We start from the raw sequence: 12783 nt of genomic DNA on the forward strand, positions 1-12783 counted from the left end.
CGGAAGATTAAAAAAGAATAATCGAAAATGAACATAATCTGAAAATTAGAATGTCTGATCCTGCGTTTCATTTTATTGACGTTGAGGCGTGATTTGATTTTCAGGAAATACTTGCCTACCAAGTTACTATTTCTGTTCAATTCACTGATGAAATTGGCCAAATTTTAATGTCTATAGACATATACGTATACGGACGTATACGGAATAAGCAGAAAAAATAATTGACTGTATGATGAAACTCCTGGAGAAAAACATGTTGTCATTAACTGTTAAAAACTTTAAGAAAAGTCGATCATTGGGAAATACAAAATGGCATAGATAGCAATCTTTCAAAAGCAACACTAATAACATAACATCTCACACTTTTTATGGGTTTCATCCGAGGGCCGAGGGCTGTAAATCTCTCTAAAAAAGCCGCAAAAAACATTTTCTATGTATGACCAATGTAGAATCAATGAAAAACGGGACAAATTGAGGATTTTTTAGATTACGACGAGACGGCACAAAAAGGTCTAAAAACGTGACTGTCCCGTTAAATACGGTACGTATGGTCAGTAGGGTGGCTCAAATTAGTATGGAAAAAACTTTGTTCAATTTTTTTGATGGGCCGCCCTCTTATTTAATTCTATTTGATGCCCTGATGCTCTGGACAAAATTTCAGCCAAATTGGTCAACGTTTGGGCAGTGCTAAACTCGTTGGAAGTTTATATGGAAAAATGTATGCAGAAACATCCAAAAACAGTAAATTGCAGCTGGACTATACAACTTACGATGAAGAACTATGATACTCATTCAGATCTTGGAGAATTTATTACAGAATGTTATGCAGAAAACCGCGAGAAGATTCGAGTTTGCCCGGCAAAGTTATTAGCATTTCTCTCCAGTGGGGTTTGAGCAAATTTCGTTTCTTTTACCTTTGAAAAGAAATAAATTCACCCCTACAACACTCCAGTAAAATGCTAATATCTTTGCGTAATAAACTCTAATCTTCTCGCGGTTTTCAGCATAACATTCTGTATTTTATTTTACAAGAACTGAATGAGTATCATGGTTCTTAATCGTAAATTGTGCCGTTCAACTGCAAATAGCTGTTTTTGGATGCTTCTGCATACATTTTTCCATATAAACTTCCAACGAGTTTAGCACTGCCCAAACGTTGACCGATTTGGCTGAAATTTTGTCCAGAGCATCAGGGCATCAAATAGAACCGAATAAGAGGGCGGCCCATCAAAAAATTTGAAAAAGTGTTTTTTGAGCCACCCTAATGGTCAGCCTACCTGACAAAATCTGTTCCGTTTCCTAAAAATTATCAAAATCCAGAAAATACTTGTTTTTTTTTTTAATTCTAGGATGTTCATGAATAAAACCCATTCTAGTTTTTCTATCCGTTGCAATAGGACAGTTTCCACCATCTGCCTCATCAGTTCTTGCGTAAGAATATAGTCTTAGGGTCTATAGACGGTAGCATTGGCTAATAAATCGTGTGTCCATAGCTTTTCTAGTGATCAACAAATTTGGCTGATCCCAACCATCATTCCGTGCCGCAGAAACAAATTCTCGATGAAATCAATCCAACAGAAATAATTTGTTTTAAAATTCAATTTCCTAGCACCATGTAGAAATCCCAGACCGGTTGAAACAAAAATAAACAAAACTCAACAGCCACACGGCGCGGCGGCGTTCTCTACATGTGTCTCTATAGACATATGTACGTATGATATGGTAACTAGCCTCCAGCTTGACGCGCAGTGACGGAAACATTTGGCAATTTCTCGACGAGAGACAGCAACCCAAACTAGATCCATTCCATCACACTCGCTGGGCCGATGCGGCGAGGGAGCTAATTTTAATCTAGCTCAGTGATCCGGTTTAAAATGTGATTATGAGTGAAAAATCTCCGGAAAACTACACATTAATAACAGTGATTTGAATCAATAACCCAGATTCATGGTTTAACTTTTGTTTTGTTTTCCACAGACACATGTGGGCTTATAATAAAATAACTCTGATATAGCCTTAGATATCGTATGTTGTATTTTGTGTGTGTTAGTGGGATCAAACAGGTTGGGGTTGGAACATTCGCTGTTCCTCAATACTTGATTTATAGAGAAAGATTATGTTGGCAGTAGACTATAGATCATTGCCAAATCCCAATAATTGGGGGTCATACACTAAATACTAAATACTCTACTCAGCATTACTGTTCCTTACAAACAACTTTTAATAATTGTATGATGTGTATGTAAATGCATGACCTACCCTTCTTTCATAACCTTACATGGTTATTGCATGATCCCTTCTGATATTCAATGTTATTCAAATTAGGTGATTCGGTAGTAATATTGAATAATTTCGGAACTGTGACGTGAATGGGATTTTATACAAGAATGCTTATCGTCACCCTATACGAATATTACCAGATAACAGGTTCAGACCGCATCGTGCTGTGCGGTTCTTTCTCTCTTTGCGGAAGGAAGTTTTTAATACTACCCGAAGCTATTTTAATTTCAACGGTGCTTCTTAGCGCTATTTGTACCCACTGATCCCGTTACGATCTTTGCAAGGACCCGTGCCTTCGTTTTACGTTGGACCCGTTTGCGGAAGTAAAATTCCGACAAGCGGTGGTAATCCTGCAGGGACACCGTTCTGGGAAAAAACCTCTTAGAAGGTCACGTCTCCACGCTCAGCAATGAGTATTAACAAAAACAAGAGGAAGGGGGAGTCTTTGAATTCTCCACTTCCTTCAAAGAAACAAGGTTTCAAGACCGTCCTGCCCAAGCGCGGAAAAAATAGAAGGAAGCTGGAGAATTCGGATATTCCTTCTAACTCTAATATCGGAAATAATTCTTCTCCAATCGAACTGAGCAATCAGTTCGATTTGATTAATGATGAAATTGAGCAAATCGAATCTACCTCTAGCCCAGGTGATTCGATTCATGCGAAAAGCAAAGATTCCGCCAATTGTGGTATCTGTTGCCGAGTTTTCTGGCTTCCGGAATGAGATTTTGAGTAACCTTCAGGGGATCAAGGTTTCATTTCAGATTGCTAGGAAGGGTGACTGCCGCGTTTGCCAGGATCCTTCGACGATCGCAAACGTCTTCTTCACTATTTAACTGAGAAGCGCCATAAATTCTTCACATACGACGACAAAACTGAGCGATTGTTCAAAGTCGTCTTGAAAGGTCTCCCAGTGATGACAAATCACTGGATGAGATTAAATTGAAATTTCTCAATTACTTGGATTTTCACCAGTCCAAGTAATTAAGATGAAAAAGAAATCCCATTCTGGCACTTCCCAGAGGGGCATTTCTCAAGAATTTTATTTAGTTCATTTTAACAAAAGTGAACTAAATAATATGAAAAGTTTGGAAAAGGCCTGTATTATGTCTCATGTACGTGTTACATGGGAACATTTCCGCAGGCCTGGGGAAATTTCAAAACCCTACCCAGTGCCGTAAGTGCCAAAAGTGGGGTCATGGAACCAAACATTGTCACATGGATGCTAAATGCATGATTTGTGGTGGAACCTCTCACGCCAAGGACGCATGTCCTGTGAGAGAAGATTCAATAAATTTAAGTGCGCAAACTGTGGGGGCAATCATAAATCCAATTTCTGGGAATGCCCTTCACGCAAAAAAGTTTTGAATTCCCGTGCAAAATTGATGACGGGAAATTCCAATCGGATCCCAGATTCGACGGGTAGAAATTTTTCAAACGCTCAAATTTCGAAACCGGTTACCGGTCGAGCAATTCATACCCACCACAATTCACAAACAAATTTTGCCGCTCGTCAACGGGTAGCAAGCACTTCAGTAAATTCCAATTTTTCGAATGTACCTACGTTAGGGTGGCTCAAATGAGTATGGGAAAAACTTTGTTCAATTTTTTTGATGGGCCGCCCTCTTATCCGGTTCTATTTGATGCCCTGATGCTCTGGAAAAAATTTCAGCCATATCGGTCAACGTTTGGGCGGTGCTAAACTCGTTGGAAGTTTATATGGAAAAATGTATGCAGAAACATCCAAAAACAGTAAATTGCAGCTGGACTACACAACTTACCATGAAGAACTATGATACTCATTCAGATCTTGGAGAATTTAATACAGAATGCTATGCAGAAAACCGCGAGAAGATTCGAGTTTGCCCGGCTAAGTTATTAGCATTTCTCTGCAGTGGGGTTTGAGCAAATTTCGTTTCTTTTACCTTTGAAAAGAAATAAATTCACCCCTACAACACTCCAGTAAAATACTAATATCTTTGCGTAATAAACTCTAATCTTCTCGCGGTTTTCAGCATAAAATTCTGTATTTTATTTTACAAGAACTGAATGAGTATCATGGTTCTTGATCGTAAATTGTGCCGTCCAACTGCAAATTACTGTTTTTGGATGTTTCTGCATACATTTTTCCATATAAACTTCCGACGAGCTTAGCACTGCCCAAACGTTGACCGATTTGGCTGAAATTTTGCACAGAGCATCAGGGCATCAAATAGAACCGAATAAGAGGGCGGCCCATCCAAAAATTTGAAAAAGTGTTTTTTGAGCCACCCTAACCTACGTATGCAAACATCGCTGCTGGTAGACAAAATTTCTCTTCTCAAAATGAGGTTTATACCCATGTCCCAACGGAAAATAACGGTCATGTTGCCGATTCAGGTAGCATGACTGCTTCCGATTTTGATTTTTTAACTGAACAATTGCATCACATGATTGATGCAATGTTCAAAACAAATACCATTCCAGAAGCTGTTCAGGTTGGTATAAAGTACACACAAAAAAATGTTATCGGACTCCGTTTCAATGGATCCAAATAATTGTGTGAAAGTTCTAAATTGGAATGCCCGCTCTCTAAAGGGTAAGGAAGATGAATTATTCAACTTCCTTCCAGTTCATAATGTGCATATTGCCATTATAACTGAAACGTATTTAAAACCAGGACTCTCCATTAAAAGAGATCCAAACTATTTTATCTACAGAAATGATCGTCTTGACAGCGCCTGTGGTGGGGTCGCCATTGTCATTAATAGACGTATCAAACATAAATTATTTTCTTCGTTTGAAACCAAAGTTTTTGAAACCTTGGGAGTTTCTGTTGAAACAAATTTTGGACAATTTTCCTTCATTGCAGCCTACTTGCCTTTTCAATGCAATGGGCAGCAAAAGAATTTGTTGAAAGCTGATCTTCAAATTCTGACTCGCAACAAATCAAAATTCTTCGTAATTGGTGACTTCAATGCCAAACACCGTTCATGGAATAATGCTCAAAGCAATTCCAATGGTAAAATTTTATTTGAAGATTGTTCTGCGGGATATTATACTATTCAATATCCCAATGGACCAACTTGTTTTCTTCCAGTCGAAATCCTTCTACAATTGATTTAGTTTTAACGGATTCAAGTCAGCTGTGTGGCCAATTGGTAACTCATGCTGACTTTGACTCTGATCACCTTCCTGTGACACTTGAAATCTCACAAGAAGCCATTTATAATCCAATCAGCTCTACTTTTAATTATCATAGAGCTGATTGGGATTCTCTCAAAACGTATATCGATAGGAATTTTGATGTTGATATTCCTCTCGATACCAAAAGTGATATTGATAATGCTCTCGTATCTTTGACAAATTTAATTGTCGAAGCCAGAGGCCAATTCCGAAATGTGAAGTTAAATTCAACTCCATTATTATTGACGACGATCTTCAGCTACTGATCCGTCTTAAAAATGTGAGGCGAAGGCAATACCAAAGAACTCGCGATCCCGCGTTGAAAGTTATTTGGCGAGATTTGCAAAATGAAATTAAAAAACGTTTCGCTATTCTGAGAAATACCAACTTTGAGAATAATGTCTCGAAGTTGGATCCCAGTTCGAAACCCTTTTGAAATTAACAAAAATTCTTAAAAACCTCAAAAGCCAATTCCAGCGCTTAAAGAGGGAAATAAAATTTTATTAACAAATGGCGAAAAGGCTCAAAACTCAGCAGTTCGAGTGCCCATAATTTTAGTCTAGGTCTCACTAGTCCAATTGAGGATCAGGTTACACGGAGCTTCGAAGACATTCTCAATCAAGAGAATGTTTTCGACCCTTCGTTGGGAACCAATTTGGATGAAGTGAGATCTATTACTAGAAAATTTAAAAATATGAAAGCCCCGGGTGATGATAGTATTTTCTACATAATTATCAAAAAACTTCCTGAGAGCTCTTTATCCTTTTGGTTAATTTATTTAACAAATGTTTTCAATTGGCATACTTTCCAGATAAATGGAAAAACGCCAAAGTTGTTCCAATTTTGAAGCCGGACAAAATCCAGCTGAGGCTTCTAGTTATCGCCAATCAGTTTGCTTTCTTCAATAAGCAAACTGTTTGAAAAGATTATTTTAAATAGAATGATGATTCATATTAATGACAATTCTATTTTTGCTGATGAGCAATTTGGTTTTCGCCATGGGCATTCAACCACCCATCAGTTATTAAGAGTTACGAACTTAATTCGGCTCAACAAATCTGAAGGATATTCGACTGGAGTTGCTCTTCTTGTTATATTGAAAGCTTTTGACAGTGTTTTGCATGAAGTTTTGATTGTAAAATTGATGAATTTTAATTTTCCTCTGTACATCATTATACTGATCCATTTTTATTTATCTTATCGCTCACTGCAGGTAAACTATCAGAATACTTAATCTGATAGATTACCTGTAAGGGCTAGTGTCCACCAAGGCAGCATACTGGGGCCCATATTGTATAACATTTTACTTCTGACTTACCTGATTTACCACCAGGGGGTCAAAAATCTTTGTTTGCAGATGACACGGGCCTTTCAGCCAAGGGCCGCAGCCTTCGTGTCATTTGTAGTAGATTACAAAAAGTTTGGATATTTTCTCCACTTACTTGCAAAATGGAAAATTTCCCCGCATGCTTCCAAAATCTAGCTTATAATCTTCCCACATAAGCCGAGAGCTTCTTATTTGAAACCTTCTCGCAGACATATTGTCACTATGAATGGGGTTCCAATTAATTGGTCTAGCGAAGCTAAATATTTAGGACTTCTGCTAGATCAAAATTAACTTTTAAAAATCACATTGAAGGCCTTCAAGCCAAATGTAACAAATATATTAAGTGCCTATATCCACTTATAAACAGAAAATCAAAACTTTGTCTTAAGAACAAACTTTTGATTTACAAACAAATTTTAGACCTGCCATGTTGTATGCTGTGCCAATATGGGCTAGTTGCTGCAATACCAGAAAGAAGGCACTCCAGAGGATTCAAAATAAAATTTTGAAAATGATTCTGAAGTTGCCTCCGTGGTATAGTACCAATGAACTTCATAGAATTTCTAATATTGAGACATTGCAACAAATGTCCAACAAAATAATTTCCAATTTTAGACAAAAATCGTTGCAATCTTCTATTGCAACGATTAGCTCCATGTACCCTTAGTATAAAATAGGTTAAGTTTAGTTTAAGTAGAAAACATTGTAATTCCTACATGGTTCAATTCAACCAGAGGAAAAAATTCTAACTGCTAGAGGCAATTGAAATGTATTAATAATAACTAAAAGCGTAACATAGCAAATAAGGATGATAGTGTTAAGAAACACGGAACACCTAGTCTAAGAGATGAATGCATGTATTAGATAATTAGCAAATAAAATTAGTTAAAAAAAAACCAGATAACAGGTTGTTCGATCCGGTTCCCGGGTATAACAAAAACTAATATCTGTTTATTGAGATTGACAGAATCAAGTCACACTGATTAGAGGCAACTTGTCTACCCCCGCCCAGACATCAAGGTGTCATAAAAAGATTGATTAGGAATTCCAATTCTTACCTTGAAGATCATCGCTGCGGTCGATCTTGAGACCGTGCTGTGTCACGGCAACCAGCGATGCAGCGTACTCTTTGTCGCACTTGCTCTTCTGAATCATGCAGCGTTTCATTGTGTCGAGCAGCTTCAGTTCGGCTTCTTGCCGATTGAGCAACGCTTCGTGCGCCGCGCGCCCTTGTAGCGCCGACGAAAATCCCATTTTGAACGGCGTTCCAAATCCCTGCGACACTCACATTCAACACACTTCCCTTGTGACTTCTACTCAGCTCGGACAATACCCGATCTACCACCACTTCCGATATCGAATCTTCTTTTTCTTCCTTTTACTGATTAAAATGCAGTGTCTTTTCAAATAAGATATTACGTCACTGCCAATACATAATACGCATTGCGATTGCTCCACAAAATCAGGTTATCGCCAAACCGCGCACCCAAAGCGATTTCAAATTCTCCTCGTTACCCGTCGTCGCCCTTCACTTCAATTCTTCCTCTCACTGGGGGCGGCCGGAAAGCACCAAACCTGTCACACCGCGCACAAACTAAACACCACAATCCGACGGTCGGCCAGAATATTGCGGGCAAGCCCACCCCAGCCAACAGACGACCCGAAATGGACAGTGAAAGCGTGAGCCGCGCGCGGTCTTTCACTTTTCGACTTCGACGACGTTCACACAGAAACGGGCATTTTTTTCCGTTTTGGCCACACTCAACGGCTAATATTCGTGTCGCTTTTGGTCATCGCTTATTCCTATCACATCGATCAAACGACAAATTGCATTTTTCGTTGTTTCTGCCTTTTTGAGTTCGCTGGCGGCACCACGCATACGGGACGTGGAGTGGAGTGTTGTGATGGCAACTTGTGACCACTGCCGGAGATATTCGCACACCGCTTAGCCAGCTCTGGTGGGGTGCCTGCCCCCCTGGGGGAACGGGTTCAGCCTGACCACGAGCGAGTTGGCCACTATGGTTATTTCAGCGAAAGGAGGGGACCTGCGGACATAAACGAGGTAAGAAAAAGGTATGTGATTAGCATTGGGAATTCGACAACTCGGTCAGTCAGTCGCGATTCGCGGAGATTGCGCAATGGCGAACGCGATTTGGTTATCGATAGTGTTAGGAGCTTTTTGTTTGAGTCCAAGACTTCATCAGGCGAAAGTAATCACCAGATTAGTAGACTTCGGTGGCTTAATTCTTCAATAATTTTATTTAGAATGACTGTAACTCCGTCTGTATTTTGTGGGACAATAGCAGAATCATTATTTCCAATAAATTATAAATGTTATGATAAGAAATAGCAAAGACGCTTTAAAAAGTTCCGAAATGAGTTAATTGCAAAGATATATCGACAAGGACAAATCTGATATTATTTCTGAACTTACATATTTCTATATTATTTACAGATATGAAATTATTTCTAAACTGACAGGATTTACAAAAAGCTTGAAAAAAATAAAAAAAAACAACTTTATTCACCGAATACTGCCTTTCTCGCATTTAGCCAAGACACCAAACTTATATGGCGCAAATATGATTCAATGTACCTTTTTCTTTATATCGTTTAAACGCACCGGTCAATCATTATCAAATTAAATAGTTATCGACTAGACTTTCCCCCCTGTCGAATAAAACTTGTTGCGAGAAAATCGGTTAAGGATTACTATTTGAAAAGTTGTTTAATCATTCGGAAAGATAGAATGCGGTTTAATTTCAATGAACAAGGTTATCGCTGCTGCACTGCCTGTAATCGCATATCTGTCCCAGTTTTGCGGGGATTCTTATTCATATGGGACAGGCATACACGAATAAAGACTGCCCACGTTAAATTTTGAACACCTAGATAGTCTCCAATTGATTTGTCGCCTATCCATCAATTTAAACTGGAGCTTAAACAAGCTGAAAGCAATAGGTACATAAAGTAGACATACGCAGCTGTCATGTAAATGGAGAGAGCGGTTTGAGAAATATTTTCTTCATTCTGGAAGATGGCTGTCCGAAATTAATGTGGATCTTGGTTTCAGGATTATAATTAAATGGGACAGTACTAACTCGTCTTATGACAAGTTGGTAATACACATCTGAAAGTTCAAAACTTTGTAACGACATCATTTACAGTGTTGGTAAAATCTCAAATTCTCAAATCTCATGGTTTCGATTCTAATCAAGCGCGGGTCAAATCCCATCCGCCTCATGGCCCAGAGAATCGCTCATGATTCGAATCGTGATTTGCATCATTGCATGATTTTTACGTGTGCTGAATGTATTGAATTAATTTTTTTTTCGCTTAAAGCAATGGCTATGAAATCCATATGTAAACAAATAATACGGCTCGATTGCGTTTTGAAGGTTTTTAGAGCGAAATCATTTTTCGGCTAGTGAGCAAAGCAATACGATTTTGTCCGAGAAACTCCAACGCGATGCTCTCCCTACAGAATTGTTAGTGAGTTAGCTCGTGCATGAAGCCTCGATGGTTTAGATTTGAGTATGATTCTGCATCACAAACTTGATCACAAACACATTTATTAAAATCGAACAACTTCCGTTTTTTGCCTCCTCTTCATTTAAAGTCGCTTCCTGTGTTCCATCCAGATTTTTCGCTTGTGTTACAAATATAAGGAAAAGAGATGGAATTTTTACACTTGATCATTTCTGTATTCTTGTATTCATTAATCCAGGGACTGTTCCATACGTGTGTTCTGAATGATTAATTATTGAAAGAGCAACAACACATTGGGAGACGTAAAGGAAGAAGCATATCCAATACAGTTCTGGTTCCCACTATCAAGGGTCGAGAGATGGCAAAAGACCGCCTGCTAAGGGTCGCGTACCTTGCTGGTAGTGCAGTCTGGGCACTGTTGTCCTTATGACATCACCTATCATATATACCTAAAGTGACAGCCCCTGAAGATGTAACGCGAGCCCGATAAGGTAGATTATTTAAATCCTTTCAAATATCACGAAAAATGGAGTAGGAAGAAAAAGAGAACGTTATTTTTGGCATTCGACAAGCCAACGAAATAAGGACTATGATGGGGAATTCGGTGCCGGGAATGTCCGGACCCTAAATAAGCGTGGCTCGCGAGCTGCAGTCGTATTATCTTCTATGTCGTTCGTAATGGTTGTTTTTAAAGGCGGCTTATTGGGCCTGCGCAAACCTCCTGTCTCGTCGGAGGGCCGTCGTGCCAGGGCTGTTTAGCGTCCCACCTAACACCAGGACTTGGGCTTGTGATAATGGTTCTTGACAACGATCCGACAGGAACAAGAAGGCGAGGTGCACAGCGGGCAAGGTGGATCGGTGAGGTGGAGGACGATTTGCGGACCCTCTAAATATAACATCTATTGCAGCGACGGTGAAAATGCAGAGCGTGAAGTTGATTTCTAAGTGATGGGCAATCAGATGAAGCGAGTTATGAAATAAAAACCCATTAGCGAACGGATTTGGGTGTTGAGAATACGAAAAAAAACTCCTCAGGACGCGTTTAATGAGTGTCTCGATAAAGCCTATGAAGAGTGCCCAATGCCTGACGTGAAAATGATTATCGGAGATGCTAACGCTCAGGTCAATAGAGAAGACATTCCCCGTCCCATAATCGGTAGGAATAGCTCTGCTTAGCACTCTGCTAAGCTTACTAGCCTAAGGCTAGTAAATTTTGCGGCTGCCAGAGGGATGGCCATAATTAGCACCTACATTGTATGGAAGAATATCCGAAAGCACACTTGGAGACACCGAAATGGTGAATATTGCAATTATATATGTCCATGTTCTGGTAGATTAGAGGCATTTCTCGGCTACCCAGGACGAGTTGGTTCGTTGTGTGTCAAACACTGGATCTTTTCCAAAAAGTTAGCCCTAAATGTACGCAATTTACATAACATTACAACACTTATTCGTATAAAAAGTGTCATAATGCAATACAAATTGCATACATTCAGGTGATAATATCATTTAAATTTACGTTCTTTTTGGCATTCCCTTTATGTGCATTACTTTCGTGTAAATTTCAACAACTTTTTCTATCTGTGTAGATGAGGTTAGAAAAGCCCGGTTGAACATCTCAAACATGCCGAAAAGATGGGAAGAGGAAGAATTTCTGCTAGATTGTTGGGAGGCCTCATATGCTCCATATTTAAGAGAAGATACAGACTAGAGTGCGCCAATTACCGAGGAATAACTCGCATTAATTCTCCGTACAGAATTATGTTCAACACATTGAGACCGATTGAATGTTGTACAGTTCTGCCACCTTTGCAAATGTTCGGCCGACAATGTCCATGTCATCCGCGAAACAAATAAATTGACTGGATCTGTTGAAAATCGTACCACCCGGCTCTTGGCATTACACCTTCTAGCGCAATGCTGAACAACAGGCACGAAATCCATCACCTTGTCGTAGTCCCCGGCGCGATTCGAACGAACTGGAGCTTTTATCAGTCTGGTAAGCTTCCCAGCGAAGCTGTTCTCGTCCATAATTTTCCATAGCTCTACGCGGTCTATACTGTCGTATGCCGCCTTGAAATCAACGAACAGATGGTGCGTTGGGACCTGGTATTCACGGCATTTTTGAAGGATTTGCCGTACAGTAAAGATCTGGTCCGTTGTCGAGCGGCCGAAGCCGGCTTGATAACTTCCCACGAATTCATTCACTAATGATGACAGACGTCGGAAGATGATCTGGGATATCACTTTGTAGGCGGCATTAAGGATGATGATCACTCGAAAGTTCTTACACTCCAGCTTGTCACCTTTCTTGTAGATGGGGCATATAACTCCTTCCTTCCACTCATCCGGTAGCTGTTCAGTTTCCCAGATTATGACTATCAGTTTGTGCAGGCAAGTGGCTAGCTTTTCTGGGCCCATATTGATGAGCTCAGCTTCGATGCCATCCTTACCAGCTGCTTTGTTGGTGTTAAATGGCTGTTAAATGGCATCCTTAACTTCCCTCAAGGTGGGGGCCTCGATCG

The 12783-nt window shown here is 39.7% G+C and overlaps 1 protein-coding gene across 3 annotated transcripts in view; it reads right to left on the reverse strand.

Annotated features, from left to right (window-relative positions):
• LOC134222632 (tyrosine-protein kinase Fer) overlaps window positions 1-12783 on the reverse strand; it is a 259025-nt gene that overhangs the window by 177731 nt on the left and 68511 nt on the right. For all 3 annotated transcript variants that reach the window (XM_062701793.1, XM_062701796.1, XM_062701797.1), the window contains exon 2: window positions 7828-8814. In XM_062701793.1, coding sequence (XP_062557777.1) covers window positions 7828-8023 — 196 coding nt within the window. In that variant the 5' untranslated portion in view covers window positions 8024-8814. The remainder of the gene's footprint in view (window positions 1-7827; window positions 8815-12783) is intronic.

Source organism: Armigeres subalbatus, chromosome 1 (assembly GCF_024139115.2).
Source record: "Armigeres subalbatus isolate Guangzhou_Male chromosome 1, GZ_Asu_2, whole genome shotgun sequence".
Lineage (NCBI taxonomy): Eukaryota > Metazoa > Arthropoda > Insecta > Diptera > Culicidae > Armigeres > Armigeres subalbatus.